Raw genomic sequence first — 19,888 nt, 5'->3', positions numbered from 1 at the left:
ACAGATAGACATATAAGAAATAAAAAGATTAAAAAAAATTTGATAAACAACCCTGAATAATACATTTAAAATGATAGGATAATGCACTAGTTAAATTATATAAAAGTATGATAAATATACATATTACTCAAAAAAGAAAACTTAATTAACAATGATAGAATATGACAAAATTTATTTAAATGTAGATAATATGATAAGAAAAGTTCAGTGGCATAAGCGATGCTATATAACCAACCCTACTTAATGAAATAAAAACTTAAGCGATTGGTTTACATCACGCGAATATTTAACCCATGGCATATTTCTAAGTCCATGACATGGCAGTGGCCTCGTACTTGACTCGATCAGTCTTGTAAACTTGAGCGATCTCAAGAACCAAAGGATCATCAGGGTTGGGATCAGTGAGGAGAGAGCATATCGACAACAGCACCTAAAATTTGAATTCAGATTGTCGGTTAGGTTCTCTTTGGTAGCATCAAGGAAATATAGTCCAATCATCTTCTATGAATTTATGAAGACACTATTAAAAATTGAAAGTATTTTACCAATAAGTTGCATATCTCTAATGTTTACCAATAAGTTTATACAACTGAACTCCCAATAGAACTGAAGTGAAACTCAAATGAAAGCCTATAGTCAGAAGAGGTCATTTCTCTAATGTTTCTACAACTTTAGAATGATTCTATGGTGACCTCTTTCTATTACCTAGTGTTTAAACTTGACAAAAAAAAAGAGCTAAAATCATTGATCCCCAGCCTACAAATATGAGTACTTGAATGTCATATAGGTATTACTTGGCATGCATAAATAACATTTGGTTCGACATACCAATATGCATGTTTATGTTGGTGCGCGAAGCATCCGACGATCAAACCTAAGTTGTGATAATAACAAAGGATTCAAAGTTAAGGTGTGTTATTATCTAACATGTTGAATGAGTGTTTTAGGAAAGTCCTAACTGTGGTTAGGCAAAGGTGAAAGTCCTAGGGGGTGGTAACCCTAGGTGGAGGAAAGTCCTAGCTGCGGTTAGGCAAAGGGAAAACCCTAGGGGGTGGTAACCCTAGGTCATAGGGAGTGGTAACCCTATGCGGAAAGTCTTGGCAGGTCGATGACTTCAGGCAAAAGTCCTAGGGGGTGGTAACCCTAGGTGGAAAGTTCTGGTGTCGCGAACCAGGTGAAAGACTGGACTAGCCGGGAAGCGGATGTCCAGCAGAAAGTCCGAAAGCGTCGAGTGCTGAGCAAAAGTCCAATCGATCTGGAGGATCGACTGGCAACAGGTAAAGTAGGCGTCGGGTCGACCTAGGGTTTCCGGTTGGAAATCTGAAGTCAGACCCGGACAGTCTGGAGATTATCATAAACATTCTTTAATATTCATACTGTTATTTTGTGCTAACTTTGTGTTGCAGGATGTTGTTTGGGACTAACATGTCTTGCAGGTACAAAATAACGAAAATTTGCCTCGGATGAACAGTGTCCGAGGCGCCTCCATGGAGCTTGGAGGCGCCTCGGGTGCAAAAGCTGACCTGGCTGTGAAACTTCATTGGAGACGCCTTGGAAGGCGCCTTGAGTAGGGTTTAAGGCGCCTTAAACAGATGAAGTTCGACCAGATCAAGTTTGATCCACACGGAAGACTCGGCAGCATGGAGGCGCCTTGAACAGCCTTCAAGGCGCCTTGAACACCCTTTATAAGGGGGTTTCGACCAGCACTTCAAAACATCAAGTTTCAAGTGATTCCAGTGCTACGTGCTGCTCCAAACAACGTTTCGAAGTGCTGCTACTTGTGCCCGACGACCAGGAGCTCCGGATCTTCATTTCTTTGTCGTTGGTATAATTAACTATTGTCATTTATTGTACTTCAATTTGTAATTCTTATCGAGCTTATAGTTGTTGCCCACCGGAAGCGATCAAGGATCGCGGGCCTTCGAGTAGGAGTCGTCTTAGGCTCCGAACGAAGTAAATCCTCCGTGTTCTTCTGTGTGTGTTTCTCTACTTTATTTCCGCTGCATTAATTTCTGAACGAGGTTTTTAATACGCCGATAGTTTTACGATTCCGATAAACGAACAATTTAGCCGCAAGCGCTATTCCCCCCCCCCCCCCCCCCCTCTAGTGCGATCTCGATCCAACAGTTTAGTAGTAAAAATGGACAAGGAAATGACTAGTTTAAACTATCTGAAGATAAATAGACAAAAAAGAGAGAGAAAGAGAGATACTACCTTAGATATTGTCAAAGCAGGACTCCATTCCTTCTTCAGAATGTCAAGGCAGATGCTGCCGTTATCGCTGTCGAAATTTGGGTGATAGACTTTTGTTAGAAAAGTCATCTGCAAGATCAATGTATTATTTAGATATCATGAAAAGGAACCATGAATCTAGTTGAGATGAAATTCCTTAATACTGTGTTGACTTGAAAGGAAGGATAGAGGAGAAAAGAAAAATAATTAAATTGAAAAAGTAACAAATTATATTTTTCTTCATCACTAACTAACTTCATCCCATCTTATTCATTTGAATGAAACTGAAATAAAAGAAAATATCCCATGCTGTGTATTGACTAGACACTAGAAACATTTTTCCTGGATGGAATTAAATTCCTTCCTAGTCTCGTCTTCTTTGCTTTTGTTCAAATAAACACACGCAATCTTCTTCTTTAACACATCGTCCTTGGTATGATATATACATTTAAATGAAATAATTTCAATGTAAGCACAAACTTTAAGAAATATGATGCCAGCCCTACTACAAGCTGTATTATAAGACTGGACTAGTTGAAAATGGGGGAAAACAAACAAAATGATCCATTACACCTTATTAAAATATTCAAGCTGAAAGAAGCATTTGCTGTAGACAGTCATGAAGAGCCATAATATCAAATCAACCACCAAAATGCTCATCTTAACAGATTTTTTGTGGGCAAAGTGGATATGTCAAGAAACTACATCAAATAAAGTAGAATGAATATCTAATTGAGTGAAAAGCAAGCTCAAGCAGGATTCAGGTTAGCGCATGTAGAAGAATATGTAAACCATATGCACAAGCTCCTCAAAAGAGACTTTGCATATATGCAACATATAGCATTAATTCCCCAAAAGAAATCTGTTTCACTTAACAATATTAAAAGGCCTACCTTTGGTGGCTTGAAGGGATAATCCGGTGGAAAGCGAATATTAAATAAAAATACACCGCCTGCAAATGGGCTATCAGCAGACCCCATAATGGTGGCTTGCCAATGGGACATGTCCTCACCAACAGGACCTAGCAGTGTTAATGGACAAAAAAAAATGAAGCAGATGTATTAATAAATCAGTTGATAGATCTATATCAAGCATAATTAAAATTGAATAGTATGTAAACCAATAACCATCACAATATGTTCTTAGCATCCATCATTAAACAAGAATATGGTCACCGTATGTGGCCAACAATTAGGACAATAATCAAGGTGCTATGTAGATATCATTAGCTATCCGTCTAAAAGCTCTTAAATAATAGAGAGAGAAACCAAACTAAGCCTAGCAAGCAAAATCAATATAATGAAACACTTGATTGTATGTGGCAAGATAGATATTGAAAATTTATTGCATACAGATCTGAGTATGGAGTCCGGAAATAATGCGCAAAACACTTTAAAACAAATTTTGATAACTTCATTTCCCATATTCAAATTTTATTCGATAAATAATCTCAAGGTGCATATTTTGTAACCAATAAGTCAAAAGGGACATGGACCGCTATTTTAGGAGTAGAATGTCTTAAACTAATTTATCAGTAAATGAGAAATTAATATATAAAATGTGTAATACCTCAGTTCTGAGATTCTGATTAAATATGACTTAAAAGGTTAGATGATAATATTCATATCATCAAGGTGCACCTTCCTTTTCGGAAACCCAAACTTAAGAACTCCAAAGTTAAGCGTGCTTGGCTTGGAGAAATCTGAGGACCTCCGGTGGTCTGTGGAGCTAGTCATCAAACCGATAGGTAATTATGGTGTCGTTCCTGGTTCGGTCCGGGTGGGGCCCACTCGGGCCGGGGCATTACAGATGGTATCAGAGCGACCTTGCGACCGTGAGTGCGCCTGTGGTAGTAGCACCCAGGGCACCACCTAGCGAGGGAGATTATGGGATTTGTTTGTGGTGTGATTTGTGGTTACACAACGAGGGCGTTGTGTCTTTAAGTGGGGGTGATTGTAATACCCCAGTTCTGAGATTCTGGTTAAATATGACTTAAAAGGTTAGATAATAATATCCATATCATCAAGGTGCACCTTCCTTTTCGGAAGCCCAAACTTAAGAACTCCAAAGTTAAGCGTGCTTGGCTTGGAGAAATCTGAGGATGGGTGACCTCTTGGGAAGTTTTCCAGGGTGCGTGCGAGTGAGGACAAAGCACGCTGAAAGGACCTCCGGTGGTCTGTGGAGCTAGTCATCAAACCGATAGGTAATTATGGTGTCGTTCCTGGTTCGGCCCGAGTGGACTAAATTGTCACGCCCCAGAGGAGTCTCTGTCCGAAGAAATTTCGGCAGCATCTCCCTTGTACGGCGGACAATATGAAACTTTCTACATATCACATATACATCAGCCACAGGCGGCTGGAATGATAACAAAAATAAACAAAACAAACACCACGCAGTTTATAAAGATATTCAGCCTCTGGCTGTCACAAGCACGCAGTTAACAATAGTAAACAACAACAATAGGACTCTGACTCGAAATCCACCCTACTCCACTACACTCGCAAAGCTCAAATCCAACGAACTCACCTCTTCTGCCGTCCAGACAGGCACGTAGTAGAATGAAATCCAATATCATATCGTCAAAAGGTACCACTCCATACAATATCCATAGTAAAAATCCAAAGACAATGCTAAAACAAAGTCTGATATAGAAAAAAAATAAAATAAAACAAATAACGAACTAGTAGAGAACTAGCTCTACGTGCAGATGGGGGGCCAGCGACTGGAACTGCTCCGGACAGCCTCAACCTGAGAATATCAACAATGGAGGCGGGGTGAGTCCAACACTCAGCAGGTACAACTGATATGCATAATAAAACAAATAACAGACAACACTAATCATGCGTACAGTCTCCTGAATACGAGAAGGAATAAATGCAACTGAAATGAAATCAGGAGATAACTGTACTAACCGGAATCAAGGTACAAAGGTAATAGGTCGTCAGACCGAAGAAATCATAATCCTGCATGCATGTCAATCAAATGCATCCATACAAATGCAGCATATAAGTGCAGCAATCACAACAATAAATGCAATACATGGTGACCGTGCACTCGGACATCACCGCTCCCGATAGTGACCGAGTGGACTAATGCCGCCGAGTACTCCTATCCTCCGCCCCAAATCATAAATGGGGAGCTCAATGCTCTCATCTCCGACACAACGACGGGAGGAAAAATCTCGCACGGCTACCACGCCGAGTCTCGACCAACGGAGCCAAAGAATCCACCATCGCCCGGCTACGCTACCCTAAATGCCAACGGAGCCAAACAGAACGGAACTGATCGGCTACTACGCTGAGTCACCCGACCAACGGAGCCAAACAGAGTCCCCTGCCAGATATACAACTAATCCATGGGTGGTGTGTGCAGTACATGTAACTGGCGATGGGCTCAACCAAAGTGGAGCCGACAATCGCACAGCATGCAATCATGATGCATGACACTAAAAACATGGCATAGTCCATATAACTAGATACAAGTGTGTACCACTGGAAGAAGTATCAAATAGAAGGTACACCAATCAAATAGGGTATCAAATAAACCCTAGATCCAGAACATATCATAGCATGTGGTTGGTTCACTACCTAAAGCATATGTGATCAGGTAGATATCATGCAGTGCAGCATAAATAAACAAACAAACATGTAACTAATCATGTAGCGACCAACCGAAACAAACAGATAACACAATTATTGTTATATGTTAAACATATTATCATGCATATCAAAAGACATAAGTCAAAGTACCCGCCTCCAATAAAGTGGTCCAATCCGGTAATCAAAATACTCGTCGAGATACCGTCCCGAATCAAAGTCCTGTGTCGAACATATAGACATATTTTATTTAGCTACAATTCAAATGAATTTAAATAGCTTAATAAAATCCACGAAACTAATATCAGGGAAAGCCCTAATTAACATCACCAATTGCCTACCCAAAATTAATTCTAACCATTGACTAAGGTTAATGGTCTTAACCCTAATCGTTCCATTAGATTCATTTAAAACCCAACTCAATCTACAATAAGGATCCGCCATCAATGTATCATCCTATAACCAACTTATGTATGTATCATTTCATACCTAAACAACATGTATCAAAAGCGTGCCAACTCAATCCATAAACTAAACCCTTACCTTACTGCCGCTGGACCAAGATGCTGCTGGAAAACAAAACTTATTGCTAACAAAGATAAATTGCTGCGGTAAATGAAAGGGTTGCTTAACCACAGTCGCTATGGCTCAATAACAAGGATCGTTGCTGCTGAAGCTTTAAAAGTTTTGCTGCTAAAATCCACTTCACAGATTCTGTCCAGAACAGAATCAAGAACGATCAACCATTAGTTGAGAATGATTTACACTATTCGAATCAAGAACAGAAAATGGAAAATTCGACATTCCAAACTTACCTCAACCGAAACCTAGGACACCGAAGAAGGCTCGGCCAAATTTAAACCAGACACGGCACAATAAAGGAAGAAATGGTGCTCTGCCGTGGGGAGAAAGGGAGGCTCGGTCGCCGGCACAGAGAATCGGAGAGGGGCGATGGCGCTAGGTTAAACCTAGTGGCCGGCGAGGTCTCGGGAAGAAGAAAAGAGGGAGTCGCGGTGGCCAGCGCTGCTTCGATCCAGAGAGGGCAGCGGCGCAAGAGGGCACAGCGGCTTCGGCAGGGCCCAACGGCGGTTAGGGCTCGAGAGGGTGCGGCGGCGTCGGGGAAATAGGGAAGAGATGCGGGGGATGGCTCGGGTTCGGCGACAAAAGAAAACGAAAGAAATAAAGAAAATAAAAAGGAAAAAGATATATATAAATATAATCTTTTCCTCGCTTAAATCGGGTAGCCTAAACAGGCTTTTCCGGACCCCGTTTTTATCCCCGTCAACTCGTCCGTACGAGCTCCGAAAAATTCCTGAAAAATCTCCAAAAATTCCCTTATTAATAATCGTCATTTTTCCGGTATTTTACATTCTCCCCCACTAATAAAAATTTGGTCTCCAAATTTCAGTATCTACCATCAGCAAGTACTAATAACAAATAATAATAATAAATGCTGAACGGTAAATAAACTCACATACCTCAAGTGAAAAGATGGGGATATCGAGCTCGGATCGTATCCTCAAGCTCCCAAGTAGCCTCCTCGTCTGAATGATGCTGCCATCCGACTTTAACCAGCCGGATGGTCTTGTTCCACAACTGACGCTCTTTCCGGTCAAGAATCCGTACCGGAATCTCCTCATATGTAATATCAGGCTGAAATGGAACTGGAATATCTGCCAGCACATGCGTCGGGTCGGGCACGTATCTCCGCAGCATAGATACGTGGAATACATCGTGAACGCCTGCCAGGGACGGTGGTAATGCCAGTCGGTAAGCTACTGCTCCGATCCTCTCCAAGATCTCGAAAGGACCAATGTACCGCGGAGCTAGCTTACCTCTGATGCCAAATCTCTTCACCCCTTTCGTGGGTGAAACTCGCAGAAATACATGATCGCCAACAGAGAACTCTAGTGGTCTGCCCGATCGCGTAACTCTTCCGGCGATCCTGCGCCTCGACATCCTCCGTCGATAGTGACGACCAACTCGCATCCTGCTGAACTCTCGAGGTCCCAACAACTGCCTCTCCAACCTCATCCCAGAGGACGGTGTCCGACAAGGTCTACAACGCCTCAAACGGTGCCATCTGGATAGCCGAATGAAAGTGTTGTTGTAAGCAACTCTACCAATGGCGTATGGTCCTCCCAAGCGCCTCCAAATCCATAACACATGATCTCGGCCAAGTCCTCAAGAGTCTCGAATAGTTCGCTCGATCCGCCCATCGCCCTATGGATGGAAAACTAAGTCCTGAGCTGTGCCCAAGGCCCGCCGCACTCGCTAAACGAGATGTAAACCGTGGATCCCTATCCGAAATGATACTCAACGGAACACCATGTAGTCCGATGATCTCCCGACAATACAGATCGCCAATCGATCCAGGGATCAGTCCTCCGGATCGCTAAGAATGCGCGGATTTGGTTAATCGATCAACGATTACCCAAATCGTCATGACCTCGCCGTGTCCTCGGCAATCCTACCACAAAGTCCATGGTAATGTGATCCCACTTCCACTGTGAATAGGAATCATCAAGTAATCCTGCGGTCTCGATGCTCGGCCTTTACCGAGACAAGACATCTAGCTACGAAATCCGCTATGTCTTTCTTCATGCCGTTCCACCAATAGGAACGCCTCAAGTCTCGATACATACGGGTCCCGCCGGATGGATCGCAAATCGAGAGCGGTGTGCCTCAAGTAGCTCCTGTAAGACCGGATGAGACCGAGGTACGCATAATCTACCTCGAAGTATATAACACCCCTTGTCTCGTGCATTGCCGGGAAACTATCTCGACCGCCAATGAACTAACAATGCCGATCACGGCTGAGCCTCTGATCTTCCCCGATCAACGATCGAGCAACCATGGTAACTGAATACCGCTCTCAGAGATCCGCCTCAAGGTCTAACTCGGAAAACTCGAATCAAGTGCAATCAAGTCCGGCAAGCCAAAGTCCCTCGACTTCCTACTGAGTGCATCGGCAACCACATTAGCTTTCCTAGGTGGTAGCTAATGGTACAATCGTAGTCCTTCAAGAACTCCATCCATCTCCTCCGTCGGAGATTAAGCTCCTTCGGTGAAAATATATTTGAGACTCTTATGATCGTGAGAATCTCAAATGTGATACCATATAAATGATGTCGCCAAAGCTTGAGCAAAAATGATGGCAGCTAACTCCAAGTCATGAATCGGTAGTTCTTCTCATGCTCCTTCAACCGACGAGAAGCATAAGAGACTACTCGGCCGTGCTGCATCAAGCCCAAACCCTGTAGAGAAGCGTCGGTGTAGAGTACAAATCCTCTCCGGAAGGTAAAACCAAAACTGGAGCCGACACTAATCTCCGCTTCATGGTCTCGCAATCCTCGGTCCACATAAACTTCACGCCTTTCCTGGTAAGGCGTGTCATAGCAATACGCGAGAAACCCTCGACAAATCGTCGGTAATATCCGCCAAAATCGATCGCGGATCTCAGATCGACTTCTACTGTTCCCAATCGGTGACCTCGATCTTCGAGGATCAACCAAATACCTCTACTAGAAACCACGTGTCCTAAAACCGATCGAGGATAGCCAAACGACACTTGCCGAACTTGGCTGATGTCGTCAAGAATCTCCAACGCTGAAGATGTTGTACGTGCTCTCCTGAATGAGAGTAGACCAATATGTCATCAATGAAAACGATAACAAACTGATCCAAATACTGAAATATGCGGTTCATCAAGTCCATAAACACCACTGGAGCATTGGTAAGCCCAAATGACATTACCAAAACTCATAATGACCATATCAAGTACGGAAAGATATCAGAATCTCCGACTCTCAACTGATGATATCCGGATCGTAGATCAATCTTAGAATACACTGATGTACCTCTGAGCTGATCAAACAAATCCTCGATCCGTGGTAAGGGATATTTATTTCTAACGGTCACTGCATTCACCTGTCTGTAGTCAATACATAACCTCATGGTGCCGTCCTTTTTCTTAACAAATAACACAGGAGAACCCCATGGAGAAACACTAGGGCGAATGAATCCCTATCCAAAAGCTCCTGGAGTTGAACCTTCGATGCGGTTCCCGGAATCAACTCAATAGCGAACTCCACTGGCCTTCTGGGAGGCAAACCTGGCAGCTCCTCTGGAAATACATCAGGGTACTCCCGGACTACAGGAACATCGGAGAGCTGCGAACTACTGCTGTCCTCAGTACTGATCAAAGATAACAGAAAACCCTGACAGCCATGTGACAGCAACTTCTGAGCCTGTATCGCCTAAATGATCGTCTCTAATGCGTGAAATCCCACGAGGGTTGGTTCGAGGCCGAAATGTGACCACCCTCGTCTGCAATCAACGGCATGATATGTCGACAAACAGTCCATGCCAAGAATAATATCAAAATCGACCATTTCTAATACTAATAGATCCATCGTAAGTATTAGGTTGCCAAATCTAACGGCAACCTCGACCTCTGGGTGAAGTCCAATGAATCACCGGACGGTAGGGAGACGGTCAATCGGGTCCGAAAGTGGGTAATCTACCAACCTCCCGCATAAAAGTGCGAGATATAAATGAATGCGAGCTACCAATATCTATCAAGATATCTGCGGATAAGGCATAAATAGAAATCATACTGCGGAAAACGGATCTCGGCTCGCTGCGCATCCTCTCCGGTCATCGCATGAACACGGGTCTGGCGGAGGAGGAGGTGCACAAGCCGAAGCCGCCATCGAGGGTGTCTTGGATCTCGCGCGGAGAAGACCGAGAAGACGACGATCGGTGCAGGGACCGAGTCTGCATCGCCTCGCTTGATAATAAAGTCCTAACAGAACTCCAGGGTGCTATGGAAGCACCGGAGTACTCTGTCCAAGCATGCCAAATGTCGCTGCTGCATGTGAAGCACTAGGCTGCTGGCCAGGCAAAGGTTGGGCTCTACGCCCTCCTCGATAAGGATCTGACCGACTGCCCTCCATGATCCGCCTCCCAAGTCATATCGAGTCTTCGCGACAATCTCGGCTCGTGTCGGTTTGCAATGAAAGCAAACCGCTGTAGAGCAAGCCGAGATGATATGATCTCCGACCCACATCCGAACAACGAATGTCGCTGGGTTGTTTTTCGAAGACCGGAACGCCCGTAAGAAGATCGTCCGATTTACTGGGTTTACGTGATCCCCGGATATCGATCCGACCGACTACGCCTCGCCGTGGTGTAGCCTGAGGCTGCTGGATCTGTCCAGATGTCTGACTCGGCTGCTTCCTTTTCCTACCCGGAAAAACTCTCTGCTGAGCTGACTCAATAATGAGATCTCTGTCCAACATCTCCGCATAAGATGTGATACCAAGACCGACAAGTCTTACTTGCAAATGTCCATCCAGTCCCTGAATGAACTGCTGCATACGTGAACTGTCCTCAGCAACTAACTCTGGACAAAATCTGGCCAATCTGTCAAACTCTGTATTATACTCAGTCATTGTCCGATTATTCTGTCGCAAACTCAGGAAATCCTGCCAGCGAGCCATCTGATAAGCTCGTGGAAAGAAACGGCTCTCAAAAGCCTTTCTGAATCTGGCCCAAGTGATGTTCTGCTCACCGATGATGGAACGATGGGTGAGCCACCATGTATCAGCAACGTCTCGTAAGTGAAAAGCAGCCAGCTCTGCTTTCTCCCACTCGGAGCAAGCCATATAGAAAAAGGTACGCTCCATAGTCTCAATCCAAGACAAAGCCACACTCGGATCTCGATCTCCTCGGAAGAGTGTGAATCGACTCTTCATCGACTCTGCCAACACTGGAATCCTGGCTCGTGCCGCAACAGGATCTATGAGGTGTGTCGGTACGGCTGTCGGAACTGGCGGAAACACTGGAGCTGATGCTACAAAAGGTACCGCTGTATAAACTGGAGGAGGTACTCCCGGTGCTGCTGACCGGTATCCCTAATGCCGGAGCTGCTGGGTACACGATACGTACTGGGGGCACAGGCATCGCTGATGCCGGGTACACTGTAGGCCCAGGTGGCGGTGGTGCCGAGTACGCAATAGACTGAGCTGGAGCTGGTGTCGGATATGCTAATGGTATCCCTGGTGGTACCGGAAATACAGGAGCAGTGGATACTGTCGGTGCAGCTGAGGTAGGCACCTCTAAGGGAGCCATCGGAGTCTGAAGGCCCGCCGCACTCGTAGTATGCTGAGTCTGTCCCTGACCGACAGGCTCAGCCTCGGTAGGCATCTCTGGTATATCCAAAGATCCTGCAGTCCTCGCACGTGCTCGTCCAGCACCACGTCTCGCAGCAATACGCGTAGATCGCCTCATATCTGTTAAATTATATTACAGATATTACTACAGGTATAAACAATTACCAAAATGACACCATACCTAATTGCTGTCTGGAGATGTTCCGTCGCTGTCCAGCCCCCAAATTGACCTCAGAATTCCGTACGAGAAAAACAACACTGGAAATCCATATAAATCAATAACGGAAATCCATAACAAAATCGAAACGAAAAAATCCGTACAACCCAAAATTAACTGCCCAGACTAATCTGTCTCGCAACTAGGGCTAGTATAAAAATGTCCAATATACTAAAAGCAGGTATCACACCCTGCTCTGATACCAATAAATTGGTATCAGATAAATCTCAAAAAAATCCAACACACGGAAATCAAATAAATATCGCCAAACTTTGGCGCGCTGATACCCAATAAACTGATATCAGATTATTCAAAGTATCCATAATACGAAAACAAAGATCGTATAAATCTAGAACACACAGCAAGTATCGTAAACCTAGCTCTGATACCACTAAATTGTCACGCCCCAGAGGAGTCTCTGTCCGAAGAAATTTCGGCAGCATCTCCCTTGTACGGCGGACAATATGAAACTTTCTACATATCACATATACATCAGCCACAGGCGGCTGGAATGATAACAAAAATAAACAAAACAAACACCACGCAGTTTATAAAGATATTCAGCCTCTGGCTGTCACAACCACGCAGTTAACAATAGTAAACAACAACAATAGGACTCTGACTCGAAATCCACCCTACTCCACTACACTCGCAAAACTCAAATCCAACGAACTCACCTCTTCTGCCGTCCAGGCAGGCACGTAGTAGAATGAAATCCAATATCATATCAAAAATCCATCAAAAGGTACCACTCCATACAATATCCATAGTAAAAATCCAAAGACAATGCTAAAACAAAGTCTGATATAGAAAAAAAACAAAATAAAACAAATAACGAACTAGTAGAGAACTAGCTCTACGTGCAGATGGGGGGCCAGCGACTGGAACTGCTCCGGACAGCCTCGAGGCGGGGTGAGTCCAACACTCAGCAGGTACAACTGATATGCATACAACACTAATCATGCGTACAGTCTCCTGAATACGAGAAGGAATAAATGCAAATGAAATGAAATCGGAGATAACTGTACTAACCGGATCAAGGTACAAAGGTAATAGGTCGTCGATCAAGAAATCATAATCTCGTATGCATGTCAATCAAATGCATCCATACAAATGCATATATGCAGAATCACAACAATAAAATGCAATAAATGCATATGGTGACAAGCACTTTCACTTCCCGACAAAGGATCGAGTGGACGGAATCTTCGAGTACTCTGTCCTCCGCCCCAAATCATAAATGGGGAGCTCAATGCTCTCATCTCCCAGAACAACGACGGGGAGGAAAATCTGCCGGCTACCACGCTGAGTCTCCGACCAACGGAGCCAAACAGAGTCCACCATCTGGCCACCACGCTACCCTAAATGGCAACAGGCTGGCCACTACTACCGAGTCACCGACCAACGGAGCTAAATGCAGGAACCGCCACACTCCAGATATACAACTAATACATGAAGACATGTAATGGGCTCAACCAAAGTGGAGCCGACAATGCATGCAATCATGATGCATGACACTAAAAACATGGCATAGTCCATATAACTAGATACAAGTGTGTACCACTGGAAGAAGTATCAAATAGAAGGTACACCAATCAAATAGGGTATCAAATAAACCCTAGATCCAGAACATATCATAGCATGTGGTTGGTTTACTACCTAAAGCATATGTGATCAGGTAGATATCATGCAGTGCAGCATAAATAAACAAACAAACATGTAACTAATCATGTAGCGACCAACCGAAACAAACAGATAACACAATTATTGTTATATGTTAAACATATTATCATGCATATCAAAAGACATAAGTCAAAGTACCCGCCTCCAATAAAGTGGTCCAAATCCGGTAATCAAAATACTCGTCGAGATACCGTCCCGAATCAAAGTCCTGTGTCGAACATATAGACATATTTTATTTAGCTACAATTCAAATGAATTTAAATAGCTTAATAAAATCCATGAAACTAATATCAGGGAAAGCCCTAATTAACATCACCAATTGCCTACCCAAAATTAATTCTAACCATTGACTAAGGTTAATGGTCTTAACCCTAATCGTTCCATTAGATTCATTTAAAACCCAACTCAATCTACAATAAGGATCCGCCATCAATGTATCATCCTATAACCAACTTATGTATGTATCATTTCATACCTAAACAACATGTATCAAAAGCGTGTCAACTCAATCCATAAACTAAACCCTTACCTTACTGCCGCTGGACCAAGATGCTGCTGGAAAACAAAACTTATTGCTAACAAAGATAAATTGCTGCGGTAAATGAAAGGGTTGCTTAACCACAGTCGCTATGGCTCAATAACAAGGATCGTTGCTGCTAAACTCCACTTCACAGATTCTGTCCAGAACAGAATCAAGAACGATCAACCATTAGTTGAGAATGATTTACACTATTCGAATCAAGAACAGAAAATGGAAAATTCGACATTCCAAACTTACCTCAACCGAAACCTAGGACACCGAAGAAGGCTCGGCCAAATTTAAACCAGACACGGCACAATAAAGGAAGAAATGGTGCTCTGCCGTGGGGAGAAAGGGAGGCTCGGTCGCCGGCACAGAGAATCGGAGAGGGGCGATGGCGCTAGGTTAAACCTAGTGGCCGGCGAGGTCTCGGGAAGAAGAAAAGAGGGAGTCGCGGTGGCCGGCGCTGCTTCAATCCAGAGAGGGCAGCGGCGCAAGAGGGCACAGCGGCTTCGGCAGGGCTCAACGGCGGCCGGCGGATCGTGTGCGGCGGCTAAACCGTGCGGCGTCGGTTAGGGCTCGAGAGGGTGCGGCGACGTCGGGGAAATAGGGAAGAGATGCGGGGGATGGCTCGGGTTCGGCGACAAAAGAAAACGAAAGAAATATAAACAGGCTTTTCCGGACCCTATTTTTATCCCCGTCAACTCGTCCGTACGAGCTCCGAAAAATTCCCGAAAAATCTCCAAAAATTCCGAAAAATTCCCTTATTAATAATCGTCATTTTTCCGGTATTTTACATTATTGTAATACCCCAGTTCTGAGATTCTGGTTAAATATGACTTAAAAGGTTAGATGATAATATCCATATCATCAAGGTGCACCTTCCTTTTCGGAAGCCCAAACTTAAGAACTCCAAAGTTAAGCGTGCTTGGCTTGGAGAAATCTGAGGATGGGGTGCGTGCGAGTGAGGACAAAGCACGCTGAAAGGACCTCCGGTGGTCTGTGGAGCTAGTCATCAAACCGATAGGTAATTATGGTGTCATTCCTGGTTCGGTCCGGGTGGGGCCCACTCGGGCCGGGGCATTACAAAATGACTTATGAAAGATTGGTCTAATGAAATCAAACAAAAGATAGTGCCTTGACTATGAGCGATGATTCATGGACATAAATATATGAACACTGGCTCAAGAATGCATAAGTGTCAATTCTCTCTCATACGGCCATTTCTTAAAGGTTAAGAAATATATCAGGGATCAAAACCCAAGATAGGACTGTGAAAAGGATGATATTAATTAATTAATAATTAATTATGCTTCGTCTTCATCAAAGTGTACCATATATGCAATTTATCAACAATTTAGCGTGCATGAAATCTTAACACACGTCAAGCTTCAGTTGAAACATCAGTCCTTCCATGATTTCATGAAGCATTCTTTGATTCATGAAATCTAGCGTGCATGAAATCTTAACATGGTGGTACGTATTTTGCTAAGATACCCAGTAGAATGACATGTTCAAATACATTACTCGAGATTACATACATGAAAGATCATCAGAGCAACCAGAAACAGAGTCTACCTGCATTGCATGACAGGGGCGGGTCCATCTCCAAGTCCTTTAACTCCTGTATCCTCTTGGAAGCCATAATTAAGCAGCGAACCAGAACTCTTAAAGCAAGGAGAATGCGATTCCTGAACAAATAAATCAAAAATTGAAACCGATCGGCAACCGTAGAACGGGAGAGAGAGAGATTATTACCTCTCGCTAGGGTCCCTTCCTTCGCCTCTCGTTCCTCTCCTTGGAGGAAGAGAGAGCGAGGCGGCGCTCGGTATTTATAGATAAAAACGTTGGCCTTAGGGTCATGCGATGATACATCTCGGCCGTGCAATTCCAGCTTGCCTGATTCGGTAGGCCGCCGACTAGGATGACTGCGAATCAGATTCTGTATCCTTCTTTCCATATCTCCATTATAAATATGTATCCATACATCCTAAAAATTCCAGCTTGCCTGATTCGGTAGGCCGCCGACAATTGGAGGATGAGATTCTATATTCTTCCTTCTATATCTCGATTATAGATATATATGTAAATTGCTTTTTCCATCTCCTCTGACAGCCCACCTCCCTCTCTCTCCTTTATTAAATGACATTTTCGCCCCTCCTTCTTTAAATAACAAGTTTTTTTTTCTAATTTTATTTACTTCTTTAATTTTTTTCAATTTTATTTACTTCTTTAGTTTTATTTTTTTAATAAATTTTGTTTATTATTTTTTCATCAATTTTTTTTTATTTTTTATCCCTATTTTACTTTTAAATTTTTTATAAATAATAACCCCTAAAATCTATTATTAAAAAAATAAAAAATTACAAGAGATCGAATCCTCTATTCCAATATCACCTGTTCTTATTCCCACTCGTCGCCTCAGCCCACCGTCGGAGGCCCTCGGTTGCCACCTTGATTAAAATTATATCCTAGGGAGAAGGTGAACGTAGTGAGGTCGCATCGGCGCGATCAGCACCAAAATTTGGCCGGATCTGAGCAGACTTTCATTCACCGTCGATCTGAGTCCCTGCTCAGATTCGGTCGAATACCGATGTCGATCGTGTCGATGGCAATCTCCCTGGGTTCACCTTCCCCCTAGGGTATAGTTTTGGTCGGGACGACGACTAGAGGTCGTCGATAGTGGACTGGAGGCGATGAGTAGAACACGGGGACAGAGAAAATTATGAACATAAAATCCGATCTCAGATTACAAATATGATATTCTTGTCTAAAAAATACTTAAAAAAAACAAAAAAAATGAAATAAAAAAATAATATAAAGGTAAATAATATGATGGAACTAGAAGAGAGTGTGTGGAATGTGAAAATATACAATTAAAAAATAAATAAAATATTAAAAAATTATACTAATTTTTTAATATTAAATAAATATTATTTACCATGATAAATATATAATAAAAAATTATTTAAAAAGAATAAAATTGATAAAAAAAATGATTAAAAAACTGATTAAAAAATAAAACAGTTAAAAAAAATTTGATAAAAAAACTGATTAAAAAGAAATATAAATGTGAAGAAAAAAAACGTGGAGTGAATAAGGGGTATAAAGGTCAAAACATGGGTGGGCCCGGGAGGTGAGGGTACCAGGGGAGGGGGGAAAAGCAGGTATATATATATATATATATATATATATATATATATATATATATATATATATATATATATATATATATATATATACTTCCTAAAAGATCTGACATCTTCTATATTAGAGATCTCTCTTTCATTATATATCCTTTTATACCCTCCTTTCCAACGCAGCTTCGATTCGCAGGGAAGCACATGGGCGTCACCAAGGTGCTCGCCGATCTCCGAGCGCGCTGCCCACAGCGTCCGGCCGTCGGGATCCTCGCCTTCGAGGCCGCCGCCGTCATGTCTCGCCTCGTCTCCCTCCACCGCTCCCTCGCCGAGGAGGAAGTCGGCCGCCTCCGCGCCGGCATGCGCGCCCCTGGCGTCGCCTACTTGACCTCAAAGGATCAGGTTTTTATCCTCCGCTTCGTCGGCGCCGAGCTGGTGGGCGACCTCGACGCGGCCGCGGCTGCTGTCTCCCGCCTCGCCCCCAGGTGCCGCGACCCGCTACTCCGCGCCTTCAACCGCCTCTACGCCGACCTCAAGGCCGGCGGAGTGTACTCCTTTCTCATCGACGCCCGCGCCGCCGCGGACCTCGACCACCTCGGCCTCGGCTCCACCGCCAAGCGCGCGGAGAGGCGGGTGAGGAAGATGGAGCAGTACGTGGCGGCGACGTCAAGGCTGTACGCGAAGATGGAGGTGCTTAATGAGCTTGAGGAGGCGGAGAAGCACGCCCAGCAGTAGGAGCATCAGGATGGCGCCGGCACAGCGGTCCGATACCGGTCCAGAAACCGCCATCGGCGCCCGACCCGGTTCGCTTCCAGCTTCGGTCGCAGGAAGACTGGGTTCGCTGGCTAAAGGAGGAATCTTTGTGGAGCAAGACCTTCGACAAGGCTGTGGAGCTCATGGTCCGAACCGTCGTCGCTGTCTTCTCCAGAATCTGTGCTGTCTTCGGCGTCTACGTCCTCGGTCTGCCGGACGGTGATCTGACCAATTTCCTCGGGAAGCACTCGTCAGGGCTGCTGGAGCGACGGGTGGTGCCGCAGCACGTGCCTTTCCTTCGTAACTCTGCAACGATCAGGAGAACGCCGATGGAGATCGACGCGCAAGAAACGCCCTTCGATCGTTTGAGGAAATTCCTCAAAGAGTCCCCGACCACCGTCGACGGGTCGGGGCTGACGTTGCGGTACGCCAACGTTATCCTGGTTGCCGAGAAGTTGTTTCAAGAACGAAACAGAGTGGAGGTAGCGGCTGTGGATGTCACGCCCCGGGGGAGTCCCTGTCCGAAGAAATTTCGACAGCATCTCCCCTGTACCGGTGACAATCTGAAACTTTCTACATCCTCCAAATACCTCGGCCAACACGTTCAGAACATATATGCATAACAGAAAAGTAAAACAAGCAAGCATCCACGCAGTTTAATAATAAAACTGAACTAAAACATACGATAAGGAAAAACCAAGTCAAAAATCCTACTCAACTACACTCAGAAAGCACAAAAACCGATATCCTACTCAACTACACTCATAAAGTACAAATCACAACGAACTCACCTCTTCTGCCGTCCAGGCAGGCATGTAGTAAAAGCAAATCCAAACCAAATCTATCGACATCACAAAATCCATACCATCAAACAGAACAAGTTTAACATAGTCTATGTAAGAAAATCAAAAGACCAACAATATCCTCGTGGTCTGCAGGGGACTAGCGACTGGAACTCCTCCGGACAGTATCAACCTGAAAATAGCAACGGAGGAGGGTGTGAGTCCAACACTCAGCGGGTAACACTGATATACATAGTAGAGAAATAACATCTAGCACTAATCATGCGTACAGTCTCCTGATAAAAAAAGGATAAAATGCAACTAAAGTACAACAGGAGAAAACTGTACTAACCAAGACCTGGGTATAAGGACAAACAGTCCGAGAGGTATAGAAATCCTGTATGCATGTCAAACATAGACATCCAAACAATATGCGACATATAAATGCAGTAAACACAAACACAAGCAATAAATGCATAAATACGTATGATGCCAATGCAGGTCCTGGTCACCCCTGACGTCAGTCAACCATCTCACACACAATGGTGAGACCGAGTGGGTAGGGCTGTGACAATCGTGCACTCTGCCATCACTGCTCCTGATGAGTGACCGAGTGGACGGGATGTTGTCGGAGTACACCTATCCTCCAACCCCAAATCATAAATGGGGGAGCTCAATGCTCTCATCTCCCGGTACACGATGAAGGGAAGGTATCTCTGCTGGCTACCACGCTGCGTCTCACTACCCATGAGCGGACCAACGGAGCCTAACAGAGTCCTGCTGCAACAC

The 19,888-nt window shown here is 44.1% G+C and overlaps 1 protein-coding gene and 1 long non-coding RNA gene across 2 annotated transcripts; both read right to left on the bottom strand.

Annotated features, from left to right (window-relative positions):
* Window positions 1-304: 304 nt before the first annotated feature.
* Window positions 305-16,102, bottom strand: LOC122032148 (ubiquitin-conjugating enzyme E2 30-like). The gene is made up of 4 exons (XM_042591409.1): window positions 16,003-16,102; window positions 3,126-3,253; window positions 2,215-2,322; window positions 305-430 (listed from the first exon to the last, which is right to left on the bottom strand). Exons 1-4 carry the CDS (start codon window positions 16,067-16,069, stop codon window positions 305-307), a joined length of 429 nt encoding a protein of 142 aa, XP_042447343.1. The 5' UTR covers window positions 16,070-16,102.
* On the bottom strand, window positions 6,023-6,840 carry LOC122032149. The gene is made up of 3 exons (XR_006125970.1): window positions 6,644-6,840; window positions 6,372-6,542; window positions 6,023-6,050 (listed from the first exon to the last, which is right to left on the bottom strand). It is a non-coding gene; the product is annotated as an uncharacterized LOC122032149 (long non-coding RNA).
* Window positions 16,103-19,888: the final 3,786 nt, after the last annotated feature.

Source organism: Zingiber officinale, chromosome 11A (assembly GCF_018446385.1).
Source record: "Zingiber officinale cultivar Zhangliang chromosome 11A, Zo_v1.1, whole genome shotgun sequence".
In the NCBI taxonomy this organism is placed as follows: Eukaryota; Viridiplantae; Streptophyta; class Magnoliopsida; order Zingiberales; family Zingiberaceae; genus Zingiber; species Zingiber officinale.
This window is presented reverse-complemented; position numbering and strand designations above follow the sequence as displayed.

What these genes read in the sequence shown, in the direction of transcription:
- LOC122032148 (XM_042591409.1), bottom strand. Translation starts at nt 16,069, where the DNA reads ATGGCTTCCAAGAGGATACAGGAGTTAAAGGACTTGGAGATGGACCCG. An exon ending in GCCCCTGTCATGCAATGCAG is followed by an intron (nt 3,254 to 16,002) that starts GTAGACTCTGTT and finishes TAACACTGCTAG; the next exon opens with GTCCTGTTGGTGAGGACATG. An exon ending in ATCCCTTCAAGCCACCAAAG is followed by an intron (nt 2,323 to 3,125) that starts GTAGGCCTTTTA and finishes TTGATCTTGCAG; the next exon opens with ATGACTTTTCTAACAAAAGT.